We start from the raw sequence: 17,444 nt of genomic DNA on the forward strand, positions 1-17,444 counted from the left end.
AGAACCTTATGCACTGGCCCTGCTACTCAGCTACAGACACTCACTACTTGACAGGGTGAAACAACTACTTTGCCAAGTTGTAAGCTTTTAATGTTTGATGTTTTGTTTTGTCCCTTTGTATTTTGTTGGAAGCTGCCCAGAGTGGCTGGGGCAACCCAGTCTGATGGGTGGCGTACAAGAAATATTTTATTATTATTATTTATTATACTAAGTTACCACTTGGTAAACGGTTGCCTGCTTCTACCCACTACCTGAAACCCTTTATCTCTTCATCCCACTCCTCTCTCTTCTGGAATAACATCTTTTCTCAAACCCTTCTCTGAATAAAATCAATTAGGATTTGATTCTTTCTACTTACTAGGCTCTTGGCAAAGTATCGGAAATTTGAAAAAAAGAAAAATGCCTGATCTTGCAACTGATAGATAAATTACACAAGGTTTCTTGGGCCTTATTCTATGTTGCTTATTCTGCTCATGACCACCTTGCAGCATTTGACATGTCAAAGCTCAGCATCTATTTTTCACTACGATAAGCAGGAAGCTGCAAACCTATCTCAGGAGTCATTCCTATTACATCAATATGGGTCCCAGAGATCAGCAAGGTTTTTTAAAACCACATTTTCCCTTTACTTTCAGGCAGATTTTGTCAAATAATGTGAAGCCTCATATGAGCTCATTAATCTATATATCACTTACCTAGGCCCTCGAGAAGACCAAGTGTACTGATTTGCAGGAAGCTTCTCTCGCAAGGAATACTCAGCAACCATCATATCAGGTGATACGTAAGCACCAACACCTGGAATGTTATTTGGCAGATGAAGGGGTTGAGAACACAAGGTCTTTTCACCAAACCTATTCCCAGCCTCAATAAAATATTGGTTTCTTTCCATTCTCAGAATTCTTATGTAATTAGGAATATAGTAATAAAAATACTTGCCAATCACACTAGATGTAGTTCCACCTGGGCAACCCACTGTTGATAGGCAAGGACCATTGTTCCCAGCGCTTGAAACATAGATTACATTGTGTTTCCATACAGCTTCATTTATAATTTCACATATTCTCCTAGAAGAGTTGCAAGAAAGAAAGAAAGGGAAAAGGTTGAGCAGGTGCCCTTTCTGCTTGTCTTCTGCCCCTGCTTGTGAAAAATGTTCATAGGCAGAGCTGGACAGTTTTCAATGAACCGATTCCTGTTTATTTATTTAAAAACATTCCTATACCGCTTTATGATAAATGGAACCACTAAGCGATTTACTCTCCAACTTCTCACACCACCAAAACAAACAAACTAACAGACAAATAAAGAACCTATCCTCATGATGCTGACACAAAAACACTGCACATAGGTGAAGCAAAAGAATGGAAAAATCATTTTTCTTCCCCCCGTCTCTCCCCGATTCATTCCACCCGATGTCTATGACAGCAGCGTCTCACACTGAATGAATGTAAATGACCTATAGAAAGATCTCTATCAATTGAGAAGAGAGATGTTGCATGTACCCTTGTTATCTATAAATTCCTTCAATAAAAACCATTTAAACTGCAGCGGAAGATTTCTGCACGCTGCAACCTAAAGCCGTTTACTATTTGCAACATACTGCCCACTTCTTGGCAGTGAATGCCACTTACGCAGCTCTGTGACATCACTGTATGGATGCAGAAAGGCCAGGGCTTGCAAGAGAAAGAGGGCCGTTTCAAGAAAAGCGGTAACGGATGAGCACCCTGCCTTATTAATCTAAAGCGTTTGGGAATGCAGTCAAACAGACTGTTCCTCAGGTTGTCCGGAAAAACACACATAAAGGTGCCTCCCATCCCAAAATGATTAGATTAGAGTGTGGGAGTTGATCCAAAACTAAAGCTGTGGATCACGTGGCAAGTAAATGTTATAATGTCAAATTCTGCACTAGTGTGTGCTTTTCACTGGGTGTCACTTCTGCGCAAAAAAGCAAAAGCAAAAAATCTTTTTAAAACCCTCCAAGTCACAGGACAACTGTGTCCTCCTTCAACAGCCCTATGGGCACTCTTCAGACCTGCAGATGTTTTTCTACTAGAACCCCAAAGATCTAGCAACCAGAGCTTGAAATACATGCACTTCGAATTAAAGAACAGGGTGCCTCTGAGCACTTGTTGAGCCTAGCAATTTCTAATTTAGGTGGAAAAATTGTCTGGTGGTTGCTATTCTTAAAAAAGAAAAGAGGAGCCAGAAGCATTTGCCAATTTACTGCACATCAGCCAGAGAGCAATCAACCAGTAATTCCCAATCTACATTCTGCCCATCCCTGCTGCAAGCAACAACCCTTCCACATACCGCCCTGCATGACCGCAATAACCCAACGCCCTCAGTTCCCCGTCTACCAGGTATCTGTAGGTGGCCAACATATCCAACTGGAAAATCTAGTACACTGTCCTCACCTGATAACTTCCTGTAGTGCCTCCCTTAAAAATTATGAGCTAGCACACTGTTTCTCAAACCTGAGTCTCCAGCTGTTGTTGTACTACAACCGCCATCATCCGTAACCACTGGTCCTGCTAGCTAGGGATGATGGGAGTTGTAGTCCCATGAAAAGAGTGAGCCAGCAGTAAATCACTCTTAGCAAGTTGGAGTTAACTCTTTATTAGCCAAAAGAGGATCTGCACAGGAGTGTCAGGCCTAATGAGCACAGCAACTTATCTCTGGCAAGTCTTGCCCCCATGAAGAAGTTGCCAGGCCTGAAGGTCCCCACAGCCTACCCACAGCTGCCTAAGTCCCCTCCTCTCCAGCGCTTTCCCCAAGCCATGCGAGACTGTGCCTGTGCGAAGCTAACTTTTCCTCTGCCCTTTTCATGCCTCTCCTGGTTCTGGGAGACCAGTGGCAAAGGGAGCTTGTTGAAGGAGGGAGAGACATTTCTACTTCTTCACTAGCCAGACTCATCTCTGCCTCTCGGGCTCCCTCCTCTCCTACCTCAGCTTCTGCCTGATTCTGGGCTTCTCTCTGCCACAGACTCCCCCCACTCACCAAACCCTGTTACATCTTCAGTTTCCGACACCTCTTCCCAGTCTTTTCCTGGTCCCCCCTTTGACCACTCATCATTGTCCCACCGCTACTCCCCAGGCCCTACGCCTTCTTCCCTTGGGGCTTCCTCAGCTGGTTCTTCCCACCATTCCTCTGCGTCCAACCAGTCTGTGACATGGGAACCCAAGTTGGAGAAACACTAAGCTAGCAACTTAGATTTATTTATTTTTTATTTATTGAATTTATATTCCTCCTAAGGAGTCCAAGGCAGCAAGCCCCTCTATGATAAAAAATGCAAAATAAAAGATAAACGCATATATTAACTGTTAAAAGGTAAAGGGACCCCTGGCCATTAGGTCCAGTCGTGACCGACTCTGGGGTTGCGGCACTCATCTCGCTTTATTGGCCGAGGGAGCCGGCGTACAGCTTCCGGGTCATGTGGCCAGCATGACTAAGCCGCTTCTGGCGAACCAGAGCAGCGCACGGAAACGCCGTTTACCTTCCCGCCGGAGTGGTACCTATTTATGTACTTGCACTTTGATGTGTTTTCGAACTGCTAGGTTGGCAGGAGCAGGGACCGAGCAACGGGAGCTCACCCCGTTGCGGGGATTCGAACCACTGACCTTCTGATTGGCAAGTCCTAGGCTCTGTGGTTTATCCCACAGCGCCACCCGCATCCCTATTTTAACTGTTAAAAATACCTAAAAACAATTCAATATAACATGTAAAACAAACAGGGAAAATAGATAGTGTCCAAATCACATGTCTGAATAGGCCCACTGAAACAGAATAGTTCTCAACAAGTATTTAAAAGAGGACACTGTGTTCCAAAGCAGAAGTGCTGCCACATTAAATGAATGACTCCTGGGTCCTGCTGGCTACCCCCACCATGCCCCCATCACTGTTTCCTTCATGTTACACACACTGCTTTGCAGTGGCCGCCTCTTCAATGAGCCTCCACGTCTTCCCAGCTCCTAGGCCTAGGGTCAGCAAACTTTTTCAGCAGGGGGCCTATCTACTGTCCCTGAGACTTGGTGGGTGGCTGGACTATATTTTTTTGGGGGGGGGATGAATGAATTCCTATGTCCCACAAATAACCCAGAGATGCATTTTAAATAAAAGCACACATTCTACTCATGTAAAAACATGCTGATTCCTGGACTGTCTGCAGGCCAGATTTAGAAGACGGGATCCGGCCCCCGGGCCTTAGTTTGCCTACCCATGTCCTAGGCAGTGAAAGCGGAATCGGCCAGTGATCTGGGGCACAACAAGACTCCCTTGAACCACGTGCAAATCAAGAGACACTCCGGTAGATGAAAGATGAAAACTAGGATACTGGAGCTGGCTACCCACAACGGAACAAAGTAAAGGTCATAAAAACGTAGTCTACTCACCCAGCATTTGGCCAGTGAGTTGCCTCTCCGTAGCTGTAGTTGACAAGGTCACACTTATATTTTATTATTTCTATCATCTGTTGAAGTTAAGAGAATTGCAACGCTTAAACCACACTGCATACTGCGGCACTGTCTGCTTGCACGATATTGCTAACTGGCATTTTTACTAGGATCACATACAACTTTTAAGAAGCAGATCCCTGTTTAGGGAAGTTTTTAATATTTAATGCTGTATTGTTTTAACACTCGACTGGGAGCTGCCCAGAGTGGCTGGGGAAACTTAGCCAGATGGGCGGGGTATAAATATTATTATTATTATTGTTGTTGTTGTTATTAATATTATTATTATTATCAGCTGGTATTACCCCTTTGATGATCCCATGGTGTGGGGACCCAAGCAAGGGTCTTTTAGGTGGCAGATCTGCCTTCTTACAAATGTGTGTCTGACTCAGCATCTTTAAAGTTTTTGGTAGGTGGTTATGACACAGCTCTTTCAGCAGATGGCAGGAAGAGGAGACCTGATTAGATGAACGACTCCTCCTCGGTCAATGTGCAGGGTCATATTTTTCCACTAAGCTACTCCAGCAGCCTTTCGACCGAATGGGGCAAAAATGCTTAATATAAATAGTGTGTGTGTGTGTGTGTGTGTGTGATCCTCAGGCAGCTTGTCTGAGGAGGATTTAATTGAAGCAGCTGGCTATCTCTTGTTTAAATTAAAATGTGTGTGACCTTTCACTCTTTGCCACTAGTGACCGCTCAGAATTATTTTTAGCCGATTGCTATGTACACTCATGCTAATCACTTGGCAGTGGTACTCTGAAAGCAAGTGTGCACTTCTTCATTTCCAAAGAACTACTGTTCCCTTGAAGTAAAGGAGAATTTCATGAACAACTGGAACAAAATTTAATGAACAAAATTCTACCTGCGCTCCCCTCCAAAAACACATTGATACATGACATGTACTAGCATTGTCTGAGATAGCTGAGGTTTGAGTCTCATGCTGGGCAAGATTCCTGCATGGCAGGGAATTGGCCTAGATGATCCTTGCAAATCCTATGATTCTATAGTCTTCCATGTAACAACTCTGCCAATACTTACAGCTCTGATAAGGCCAGTGCCAGTTTCCATGGTGCTTAATCTCGTATCACCAATTTTAATTGCGAGAATTTGTGCACCAGGGGCCACCCCGTTACGATCTGGTTCATCTGGAAAATACCCAGCAGCTATGCTAGCAACATGTGTCCCATGTGCTCCTGAAAGAATAAAGACAATGCACATCAAAAGAGCGGAACCACTTTTTTCATACAAGTTTGGGTATGCAGCTTTCCTTACCACCACTTACAAAGCGATCCTGACAAAGCCCTTTCAATGTGATCTTTGATATAACATTTAGCACAACAACTGCACTGTGAAAAGCATTCCCGATAGCTGTTCTGCAAACGGGCTCCAAAGGTGGCAATAAAGGAATGTTCATCTTTCATAGACTACTTTGGTTCATGTGTGCAGCTATATAAATGCTCATGATTATTCATTCATGCATGCATGCATTCATTTATTTTGAATTTATATGCTGCCCTATACCCAGAGGTCTCAGGGCGGTTCACAGAAAATCATGAATGTGTAGTTCCATGTGTTAAGGGATGGTTGTGAAGGTTGTCCATGCAATGTGACAAACTGCAACCACATCAGTGGAGCTCTTCACTCAAGTATTGCATTGGAGTGATTAAAATATGCTCAGACTTTTTGTAGATCTGCGTGTGAGCACGTCTTACCACTTATGAAATGAACTTTGAAACTGAGTGTTAACACAACGGCTCCTCCCTTTTATCTTATCTAATTTATCTGAAACATTAGCCTTCCAAACAGAGCAAACTATACATTTAGAAAAGGAAGAAAATGAAGGACACTGAAGAATTGTTTCTGGATGATTCAGCTTACCTCCACTGGTGACAATCGAGAGCAAGTTCCCTTCATCATAGATATTGACAGAGTAATTCAACATCTCTGACGTGCCAAACGATCCAAATTCTTGACCTTCCTTGTAGTTGCGTAAAACTGTGCAGTTAGAAAAGTCACCAGTTTCACTTGAATCTATACAAGCTCTAGAGAAAAGAACATATACACACTTTGCAAGTTAACAGTTTTCTTGTATTGAACTATCCAAAAAGGGTAATTAATATCCTGCCATTACAATACATGCAATAGTTCCCAAGTTTATGAACCTGATTCCACAAATGAAAGAGTTAATCAGTTTAGGGCTTCCTTTTCAGCCACGCTGCCTGCACCAAAACACACTATTTAGTGCCTCACCGGTTGTACAGCAGCTCTAGGCAGGACTGAAGAGCAAATTCCCAAATTGCTTTGTGAAAATAAACATTGGTAACGCACAGGCCCCTAGTAAACATCCAACATACATCCTGTCACTTGGTAGCCGCCGTTCCAGCTGTGTACCTCAGTGGAAGAGATAAGGGTGGCTCTCTCCATCCCCTCTGGTAAAAGATCAGCAACATCAGGCACCTTCTACGTGGAACTATTTTCACTCCAGCTAATTAATCTTAAAAACTGGCACCTGAGTAAGTGGTAGCAGTCCTGGGCAGCGTGGCATTTGGCCCAGTTAGTGGTCAGGCTTCAAAGAAGGGGTGACTAACCTGTGGCCCTCCTGATGTCATTAAGACTATACCATCCCCAACCACTGACTGAGCTGATGGTAACTGTAGTCCAATAACACCTCGAGGGCCTGCTTGCCCTAAATCTTCTATCCCCTCCTTGCCCTAAATCTTCACCCCTGCTTGCCCTAAATCTTCTAACATTCTGTTTCACTGGATGGCTTTGAGTTCTGGTGTCATGAGAAAGGAAAAAAACACTTCTCTCTGTCCAAACGCCGTAAACTTTCCTTATCAGAGTGTGTCTCCATCCCATTAATCATTTTGGTTTCCCTCGGCTTCAAAATATCAGATAAGGTGAGCATAGTTAGGGACAATATGTATTTTAAGGGGATAAAAAAAATATATACCTCCAAGTTTCACCATCATGCCACACCAAGCAGTCATATACAGGGCCAGGATCACTGTATTTTTTCTCAAAAGAATTCAGCAACTCCACTTGACTCTGAAGCTCTTCCTTCATCAGTTTGCTTTCCTGAAAGATGAGAATTTGTCATAAAGTATGCTAACGCAATGATGCCCGGATTTAGCTGTGCCATGTGCGTGTCACTCACTTCAGTGGGAGCTGAGGGCATAAATTACAAATGAAGATGCAGCCTGTTCATACTGAATGAGATCTTCGCTCCAGTGTGCCCCCCCCCATTTTCTGCAACCAGTTATATCTGAACAGATTGCTTACATACAGTTAGACCCAAATCACAGCTACATAAGCATATGCCATGCGCAACGGAGCATCATAGCCCAAGACAGAATGCAAAACCTCATCTGCACGACGCAGTGCAGATGAAGCCTGCAGAGAAAGGTGGAAGTTAGGTAAAGGTAAATGGACCCTTGACCATTAGGTCCAGTCGTGACCGACTCTGGGGTTGCGGCGCTCATCTCGTTTTATTGGCCAAGGGAGCCGGCGTACAGCTTCTGGGTCATGTGGCCAGCATGACTAAGCCGCTTCTGATGAACCAGAGCAGTGCACGGAAATGCTGTTTACCTTCCCGCCGGAGCAGTACCTATTTATCAACTTGCACTTCGACATGCTTTCAGACTGCTAGGGTGCCAGGAGCAGGGACCGAGCAACGGGAGCTCACCTTCTGATCGGCAAGTCCTAGGCTCTGTGGTTTAACCCACAGCGCCACCCGCATCCCTGCGTGTATATTATTACAAAATGGATCACATGAGTGGAAATCTGCTTGTCACACAGAACAATGTTTCTTAGGGGAGTTCGTTCTAAAACAGTAACCTGCGATGGAGAGCTGTGAGCAGCTTCAAACTCATCTTGTTTCCTGCAGGCTTCTGCGAGCACCAATCTGTGAACAGGATCCCAAAGCTTTTCCTTGCGTTCTTTCTGCAAGAGATGATATACTGAATTTTAACACTGACATCTTTTTACACTGAAATGAAAGAAAGGGTTTGTGCCAAAATGCCTGGCTTGCATGGCATGTTAAATCACATAGGGCAAGTACAAAACACACTTTGCGGGTTGAAACATGCAGTGGTACCTCGGGTTGCAGACGCTTCAAGTTACAGATGCTTCAGGTTACAGACTCTGCTAACCCAGAAATAGTACCTCAGGTTAAGAACTTTACTTCAGGATGAGAACAGAAACCGTGTGCCAGTGGCGCAGCAGCAGCAGGAGGCCCCATTAGCTAAAGTGGTACCTCAGGTTAAGAACAGATTCAGGTTAAGAACGGACCTCTGGAACGAATTAAGTTCTTAACCAGAGGTACCACTGTATTGCCCAACCAGGAAGGAATTGGGGAAATCACAGCACAGAAGGCTAGGAGGCAGCATGAGAGTCTAACAGAGCAATCCTAACTCTGGGTGGGAAATATCAGGGAATGACACAGCAGAACAACTGGTGCTACATGCCCACCACTCATGCCTATTGGAGAAAAAGGGGGAGAGGCAAAACCATTCTTCCCTAGTTTGGGCTAGCAGAGCAAAGTGATGGAAATAAGGTCAACTAAAGATCCATTAAAACCCAGGCCAGCTCAGCTACTTCCCCAGAATGATCTGTTTGGGGCCTTTCTGCAGGCTACCTCCAGTGGGAATCTATCAACAGGTAGAGGCCAGGAGAGTTGTTTTGGGAGACTGTTGCCCTATGAAACCATCACCCAGCAAATTGGGGCTTTGGATTGTAACATAAGGATTATTCCACTGTTTTCAGGGTTTAAAATTTGTTTTAATGCTATTTTTAAATTTTACATAACTTTAATAAATTTGTTTTATTCCAGCCTACTTCATTTTATTTGAATATTTGCTAAAAGAGCAACAATTTACCCCCCTTTTAAAATGGGCATGTTGTGATCTGCCAGGGAAATTCAGCATTTTATGTTTATGTTTCAGGCCAAACATAATTTCTATTATGCGCTACTTTCTTACTATGAAACTTTTGTTCTACAATGTTTGGGTGTGTAGATACAAATAAACCAATCTAATGCACTGTTGCTACTTTTGCAGCATAATTTGTAAAAAGAGAGCCTGTATACAAATTAAAGACTTTAAAAATGAAGATGCAAAGAATTACCTGTATTCTTTCCTTGAGAGCTTTGGGGTAGAAGTCATAACCATTTTTTAAGCCAATGTGATATGTTCCTGAAGGATTTACCCAGACTGTTGGGATCTGAAAAAGGCAGAATTTATGAATCTACATATTTTGTCCATTCTATCCACCTCAGTGATCATGCACAAAATATATACAATAAGAATGGTGAACTGCTGAAACCTGTTCACAGCCAAATCCTATGCATAAGCCTATATACTGTATATCCAACTAAGTCTAATGTGTTCAATTGGGCTTACCCCTGAGATGCATGCAAAGGACTTAAGAAATAAGATTAGTATTGTGCAACAAAATTCAAGGAATATTAATTAACGCATAGCCTATTCTCAGTTCTTTCACAGTCAAATTTATATTCTCTGTTATACAGCTACAGGAATGCTTGTCTCTTTTAGAGGTACATTGCTTTGGACGCCCTGTATGACCATTGCCAGATTACTACAACATGTTATATGTGTGGCTGCCTCTGATGATAGTTTGGAAACTTCAGCTGGTGCGGAATTAGGAGATCAGGTTGCTCACTGGTAAAAGACTGGTAATGCCAATCCTGCCCCCACTGCACTGGCTGCCAATCAGTTTCTGGGTCCAACTAAAAGTACTGGGTTTGCTCTATAAAGCCCGAAACGGCTCAGTACCTCAAGGATGAACCTACCTGGACCCTGTGATCATCATCTGAGGCCCTTCTTTGGGTGCCTCCTCCAGATGAGGTTTGGACAAGAGCAACATGAGAATGGGCCTTTTCAGCAGTGGCTCCCTTTTTGTGGAATGCTCTCCCCAGTGAGGCCTGCCTGACATCTTCATTACATAGCTTTAGGCACCAGGCAAAAACATTCCTTTTCTTGCAGGCCTTTGGCTAATTAAACAACCTTGGCTAATTAAACAAACCCACTGGAATTAATGGACCTAAGTTAGTCATGTCCGCTACTTCCAATGGGTCTACTCTGGGTAGGGCTGATATGGGAGGTGATTCATAAGGTGATATCTAATTGTGTCACCCAGCTGACAGCAAGGGTTCCATCACAAAATGGGGAGAGAAGCAATTTTCATCTATTTCCCCTTCCCCTCTGTAGTCTTCCCAATCTGCTGCAGGGTGAGTAGCCTTCCACAGCAGACTGGGAGGCAGGGGAAATCACTTAAAATTAACCCCACCCTATTCTCCTGTTGGAAGCCTTGTCATCAGCTGAGTGACACCACCGGCTTCAACCCATTGACCTTCCATGTAAACATGCATAGCATCAGGTTGCAAAACTTGACAATGCCACCAGAGAAGTCTAAAGTGCATGACTACAGAGCATCCTTGAGTGTTACTGGCAAACATGAGGATATTCTCTTCATCTTAAGAGTTTACTACTCTGGTGTCAGTCAAACAAGGCCTTTGAAGACTCTAGGCCTCAACATAACAGCAAATTACCCAATAGGCTGGCCTTTTACTATGGAAGACAGTAAAGATGGGATGCAATGAATAAATAAATAAATATGAGAAAGCGAACAATCCACAAAGCCTTAGCTTTTCTTGATGAACTGCAGTTTCTTGTGTCAAAGGGGGAAGCTGCTCTTTTAAAAAGTAGCTTGTTTCTCTGGCAGTGGGAAGAGTTCAGTGAAAACAGCAAGCAATATCTCAATGTACAAGGGTTCACTCCTGCCAGTCCATTCTCTGGACTGCGACCACAGGACTGCACTGAATAAACAAGTAAATCACCAGGGCCAAGCTATCAGGGCTTGTAAAATCTTGAAGTGGGGATTTAGAACAGCTACAATGTCTTAAGAATCTGGCTCCCATGTAGACTCTGAAATCTTTTCACAAGCCTCCGTATAAATATCAAGTATCAACTTGTGTGTGCCGCATTCTGAGTGAGCCAATCTCGATGTATGCTGCTAATTTGCGGGAATTAATATAAACAGAAAAGTTCCATGGGCAGTTTATAACAGAATACAGTACAAAATCAAACATATGCAGCATACAAAAACAACAGAATTTAAAAGGCAAACAGTCCGGCTTGAGTCTAGATTCAATTAAGAAACGATTTGAAAAGAAAAGCTTTCAGCTGCTAGTTGAAAGCCAGTAAGGAGACAAACAAGCACCCTAGGCAAGCTAGTTCCTGGTCCACTGTCACCGTGATGACCTATGACCACCTACCAAGAGGGACAGCTGTAAAGCAACCTCTCTGGCTGATTTCAGCACACACTATAGAAGGCATTCCTTCAGACAGACAAGAACTAGGCCTTGTATTCCCCCAATGCAATTTTTAGAAATACTTAAGTACAATTAAATGTTAGGAACGCAACTAAGACTTTGAAAGTGTTTTGAGATTACTGATCGTCCTGTTGTATATACAGCTGGAGAGTACTTTGCCTGTGGTTCAAATCCATAACCTCTTCTCATATTTAAACAGAGTATCTTGTATTTTTCAACCAAAGGATGACCCGGAAGAAGCCACCAACTTTAATTCAAAATAACCTTTACCTTCAGAGTTCTTCCTGAAAGACCAATGATTTCTCCATCTTTTGGTTCGACAACAGTTGAAGTGTTTACATCACCACTGCCTGTTGTATCTATTATGTCAATTATCTTAGGTTTCCCATCAGTTGTAATCTGAAAATAATAATAAAAAAAATAGGAGATACAAATAATTGCACTATAAATGCTCCATAGACACAGGAACTCTTGAAAAAAATGTATGGCCTACGCAGTGCAGGACATCTTCTGCTTGGTGTGGAACAAACTGTTTCCTAAAGCAAAGTTATCTGCATTAATTTTTAAAAAATATATTATATTGTGAGCTGTGGCAGGATAGAATAACGACGTCCAAACAGTACAAATTTGATTTAAAAGAGCACAAACACAGTATGATAAACACATATTCAATAATGTGTTTTTCCAGATAACTGCAGCAAAATAAGAGTAAAAGCTTCAACTTGATTAGCGTGAAGATTAAAAACAGGCAAAGGGAGCAATCCCAAGCTCCCAAGAGGGCAACTGAGGGAATGCTGATCACTGTGTCTACCCTGCTGTTTCCCCAATGTATCCCCACAAAAGCAAACAAAAAATATGCCATCCCTGGAGATGGTGCAGCTATTTTCCCTCCCACTGCTGTCGACAGGAGGGAAAGTTTTCAATGGCTCAATGAAGGGCAGAGAGAAGGAAAATCTCTCCTGCACAACCAACCTTATGTCAGCTAGGGCTTTGGAAGAGGTTGTTTCTCTGCCACAGAAACTGCTCTGCGGGCTAACAGAAAGCCTGCTCTTTTGATATATATAAGGAGGCCATTCGAATGAAGGTAACATGAATGGATGATTGTCACAGATGGAACTCTTAAGAGGGCCTTTGGTGATGACCTCAGGAAGGAGACAAGCTCATATAATAGATTAAAATGGTATAAATGTATGGCCAAAAAATATTCAAAGATGGCACCCATAAAGTATTTATCCCTGGAATACCAATTAGGAATACTAAGATTGTCCAGTCGCACATCTCAAAAGTGTTTCTTTTAAAAGAGAGAGAGAGAGAGAGATGGTTAGAGATAAGGATAAGGAGTGTGGGATGCAATAGGAAGTGATACAACACAGGGAGAAGCAGACAAACAGGATACTGTCACAAACAACAGCTGTATGGAAGGACATGTGGGTGGATGTGACAAGACAGGGGCAGATCTTAAGAGGAAATGATAAGATCACAAGGCAAAATACATTGCAGGAGCAAACATATAATTGCCCTATTTCAGAAGGACAGGAAATAATTCAGCCTTCGTGCCAAACCTCTCGGAGTCTGCAATTGATCAGCCCAATGTGAAGACCCTCCAGCACCTATACTGAAATAAGTACACATGAAGCAAGGGTGAGACTGGCTATGCTTACATTCACAATGGAGAGTCAGGAGCAGCGCCAACAATTCACGCAACAGCCAGCAGCTATCTCTCCACCCCCCCCCCCCGTAACATATAGAAGAAGCCAAACATCAAGAACCCAGCTATCAAAATTCTAGCAATGTTCCAGCCTGGATGGAAGATGGGCCACATCTCTCCATATGATACTACCTGGACCCTGTGACCATTTCCCCAGGGAGCTCCGGCTGGCACCTTCATTATACACCTTTAAACGCCAGGCAAAAATGTTTCTTTTCAATCAGGCCTTTTGGATGATTAACATCCTACACCCTTTTAAATGTGTTTGTGGTGTGTGTGTGTGAACGTGTGTTAGTTCATTTTTATTATGTGTTTTGTGCTTTTATCTTGCATTTTAATCTTGTAAACTGCTCTGAGATCGAGGAAGGGCAGTATACAAATTAAATAAATAGACAAATAAATAAATAACAGAAAGCAGCTGGAATCCCATAAGTTTTAGTTCTGAGGATGGCAACTGTTGTGCTTTTACTTCATGTTTCAATCCATCAGGAAACTGTTTTTCAACAAAGTTTCTCCTGAGTGTTCCTATACTAAGGAATGCAAACATGCAAGACTTATCTTTCTCAATTAACTCAGATGCTTGATCTTATTCATGAACTGTGAGCAATTATAACACCCCAAACACAGCAACTATACTTTGAATAACTAGTTAACTGATGAAGAACAAGTTCTCCCAGAGGCAAAATTTAACAATACAATTACATTAAGCTTAATTCCCTCCCACCCTCCCTAGTCATTCATGTCATGCTTCATAGCATCTCCAGAAGATTTCCAGAGCCTGTTTTCATCTCTCCAGTCTTGTGAGAAAAGCCAACCCAGTCAATTTAATCAGAAGCCATTTTAGTTCCATTAACTTTATGACAGGTCCAACTCTTGTCAAAAATGTGCATCCTTACAAACAGTGTCAAAATGTTTTACCATTTAAGGAGGATAGAATTACTACTTACTAGAGAAAGGGATATTATCTCTAGTGAAGTGAAGTACCTACACTTACTTATAGAACAAAAGCCTTAGGGAGAATGTTGACTGTTATGCATTCAATATATGCTGGACAAGAAACATGCCTATCAGTGCTATTTGCTTCAAAAGAAAATATACCTGGATCTTGGGGGGGGGGGGGGGGGAGACCAACCAAAGAACTTGATGTAAATTCATATGCTTGCTAGAAGGCTTACTTTTAAGCAGACTGGCTACATTTCTACTTGCAGTACTACTGTAAGAGACAATAGCCATAATTATGCACACAGTTAGCCACACTTAAATCAATAAGATTTAATTGTGCTTAAAATGGGGCAGCAGTGTGCCACTAGCTTTAATTTGATTTGAGAAGGGTAATAAACATTTAGCATGTGATGCACCCACACTTCAAACAAAATTAATGGCCTCCTTCCTCCTCCTGTCCATTAAAAATCAAGGTACTCCCTTGTGATTCAAATCTGATTATCAAAAAACTTGCTAGGTAAATATAATTAAAGTCAATAAACCTAAGCCAAATGCCTAGTATGGCATAACTGGTTTGCTTTTTTCCACCGTGAACAATTTATCACAGCAACCTACCATTAACCTACAAGCAACCTATCATTAACACGTATGGACAAATAATAAGTGTTACTTTTATTATTCCAACATGTACCGGTAATTGCTTTAAACCATAAATCAGAAACCTGTGGCTCTCCAGTTCTTGTTGGACTCAATTCCCATCAGTCCTAGTCAGTGTGACCAACCGTCAGTAATGATGTGAGTTTGAAGGACCACATAAGTTGTTTAAACCACCTCTAGTTTAAACACTGCACATGAGGCAAGTGCTTCTGAAATGTAACTCCTCTGACCTTTCATAAATCTGTTCTACCTTGAATTTAACTATACTTAGGTGGCTTTCCTTGACCAATCACAGTCAGAACTTGAAGAGGGCCATTCCTTCATTACATTTTGTACAACTCTATCTTAATAAAATCTCTCCTTTCTATAATGAACTACCACAATTCTGTATGAATAAGTTGCAGTGTGTTCTGAAGATTAGTAGTATTATTTAACCAAAAACAACAAAACCTGTAAGTAAGCAGAGACATGTGACAGCATCAATCGATGCATAATTTGGAACAAAGGCCCAGAGACAAAAGCATCGGAAAGAAGAACAAACATCTTTCAGCTTGGACATTTTCAATGCACCACAAGTTTCACTGTCATCTTGTGTACAGCGCAAAAACAAGGATGCTCTCCTACAATATAAGACTATACACATAGGCTGTCTTGTCACGCCTGGTCCAAAACCGCTGTCATTTTGCTGTCGTTTTTTTAACACACTTGCCCGCTTCAACTAATGCTTTCTATGCACAAGAACCGCTCTCCCTTTATCTTTGCCCTTTAAAAGGATTCCCTGCGAACATTTGCAAGCTACTCACAACACAACAAGTCTGCCAAGCTTTAAAAATAATTGCCACGAGCCTAGGAGCAGCTGCAAGCCGTAGTGGTTATACGTGCACTTCGCGGAGACAGCGTGCCTCTGAATACAGCAAGATAAGGCTCTATTTTCCCACCGCCAACCTGCTTCCCATAAGCATCTGGCTGGCCAGGGTGGGAAAAAACATCTGCCCCAGCAGCACACCTCTCATACCCTTTAAGGCTTTCTCCAGATGAATACACCTACCATTCTGTCACTTAAGTCTCATTAATTTTATAATGAAATGATTTTAGAATGTTTTATCATTTTACTGTTGTTAGCCACTCTGAGCCCGGCTTCAGCTGGGGAGGGCGGGATATAAATAAAATTTCATTATTATTATTATTATTATTATTGGTGATTAAAAAATAATAATACCTATTTCCCAATATTTTCTGTTTTGCCTCCACAGCCACCCAAATCCCCACAACGGGGGTGGCTCAATTCTCCTCTTCCCAAATCTCTCTCCCACCCCCCATCCCACAAGGGAGAGATTGGGGGGGGTCCCTTCTCTCACCGCTAGGCAACACTGCCCACCCCCGCCCGTGCTATCTTACCTGCATGCCTGGCGCTCCGGGGTCCACGCCCGTGTCTAGGACGGCCAGGAGCACTCCCCGCCCGTCATACTCCGGGTACCGGGACAGGAAGGAGGCAGCGCCGGTCTCTTTCTTGGGAAGGAGCCCTTGGAAAGGGTACTGCTCCTCACCGGCCGCCGCCGCCATGTTGGATGAGCAGAGAGAGAGAGAAAGCGAGAGACAGAGGAGGCGAGAGGAGAGTGACCGGGCACGCACGCGACGCCGGCGCCGGACCGGGTGACGTCACTGACTCGACGCGGGCCGGGCGTGAGGCTTCTGTTCGCGTCAGGCGCATGCGCGATTCCGCCCCACTCCGGCCAATGAAAGCGCGGCTATCAGGTGCTACATGCGCCCTGCAGAGGCTTATGTAGATTTTCGAGCCGGGGCGGGGCGGCAGCTGTGAGCCGGCGTGCAGCCACTCAAGTTGCAGCGCGAGGAGAACCCGCGGAGCCGATTGGTCCTCGCGCCGCGCCAATAGGGGAGGGAGAACGCGGCGCTTGATAAAAGCGGCGAGCAGCGCCCGCCCTTCCCGCCTTTTGCCCTTTTATTGGCTCTGAGGCTTTATGTTGAAATTGGTTTTTAAACGCAGGAAACATGCAGCCCTAAAGCCCCGCCCTTCCCGGAAAAGCATAAACATCGCAGGAAAACGTTGCGCCGAAGTGGTAGCGCTGCGTCCAAGTGAGAAGATGCAATAAAGGGATAATTACAGCTACCTCTTTGAAGGCGTCGGCATTTCTTTTTCTTTATTTTTTCCAGCTAAAGCTTTTGACCTTTTCAGACCTTTTTCACCCCCCCTGAAAGAGCTACCCGTCCAAACTTGCCACCACATGGATATCTGCAGATGCTCCAAAGCATCTCAAAATGAGCCACACTGCTGGGCAAAGAAACATTTAAACATTTTCGTATATAGTAGTAAGTATGGCAT

The 17,444-nt window shown here is 43.3% G+C and overlaps 1 protein-coding gene across 3 annotated transcripts in view; it reads right to left on the bottom strand.

Moving 5' to 3' along the window:
• TPP2 (tripeptidyl peptidase 2) overlaps positions 1-16,808 on the bottom strand; it is a 44,432-nt gene extending 27,624 nt beyond the window's left edge. The window contains exons 1-10 of one of the 3 annotated variants that reach the window (XM_081857984.1): positions 16,502-16,803; positions 12,067-12,195; positions 9,570-9,665; positions 8,283-8,387; positions 7,399-7,523; positions 6,324-6,487; positions 5,484-5,638; positions 4,386-4,462; positions 937-1,064; positions 696-795 (exon numbers count right to left, since the gene is read on the bottom strand). In XM_081857984.1, the coding sequence (XP_081714110.1) occupies positions 696-795; positions 937-1,064; positions 4,386-4,462; positions 5,484-5,638; positions 6,324-6,487; positions 7,399-7,523; positions 8,283-8,387; positions 9,570-9,665; positions 12,067-12,195; positions 16,502-16,666 (1,244 nt within the window). In that variant the 5' untranslated portion in view covers positions 16,667-16,803. Of the gene's footprint in view, positions 1-695; positions 796-936; positions 1,065-4,385; positions 4,463-5,483; positions 5,639-6,323; positions 6,488-7,398; positions 7,524-8,282; positions 8,388-9,569; positions 9,666-12,066; positions 12,196-16,501 lie in introns of all 3 variants that reach the window. The other 2 variants (XM_081857985.1, XM_081857986.1) reach the window with 2 other exon arrangements.
• Positions 16,809-17,444: the final 636 nt, after the last annotated feature.

The sequence above is a fragment of the Podarcis erhardii genome, assembly GCF_964252035.2.
Source record: "Podarcis erhardii genome assembly, chromosome: 4".
Taxonomy (NCBI): domain Eukaryota; kingdom Metazoa; phylum Chordata; class Lepidosauria; order Squamata; family Lacertidae; genus Podarcis; species Podarcis erhardii.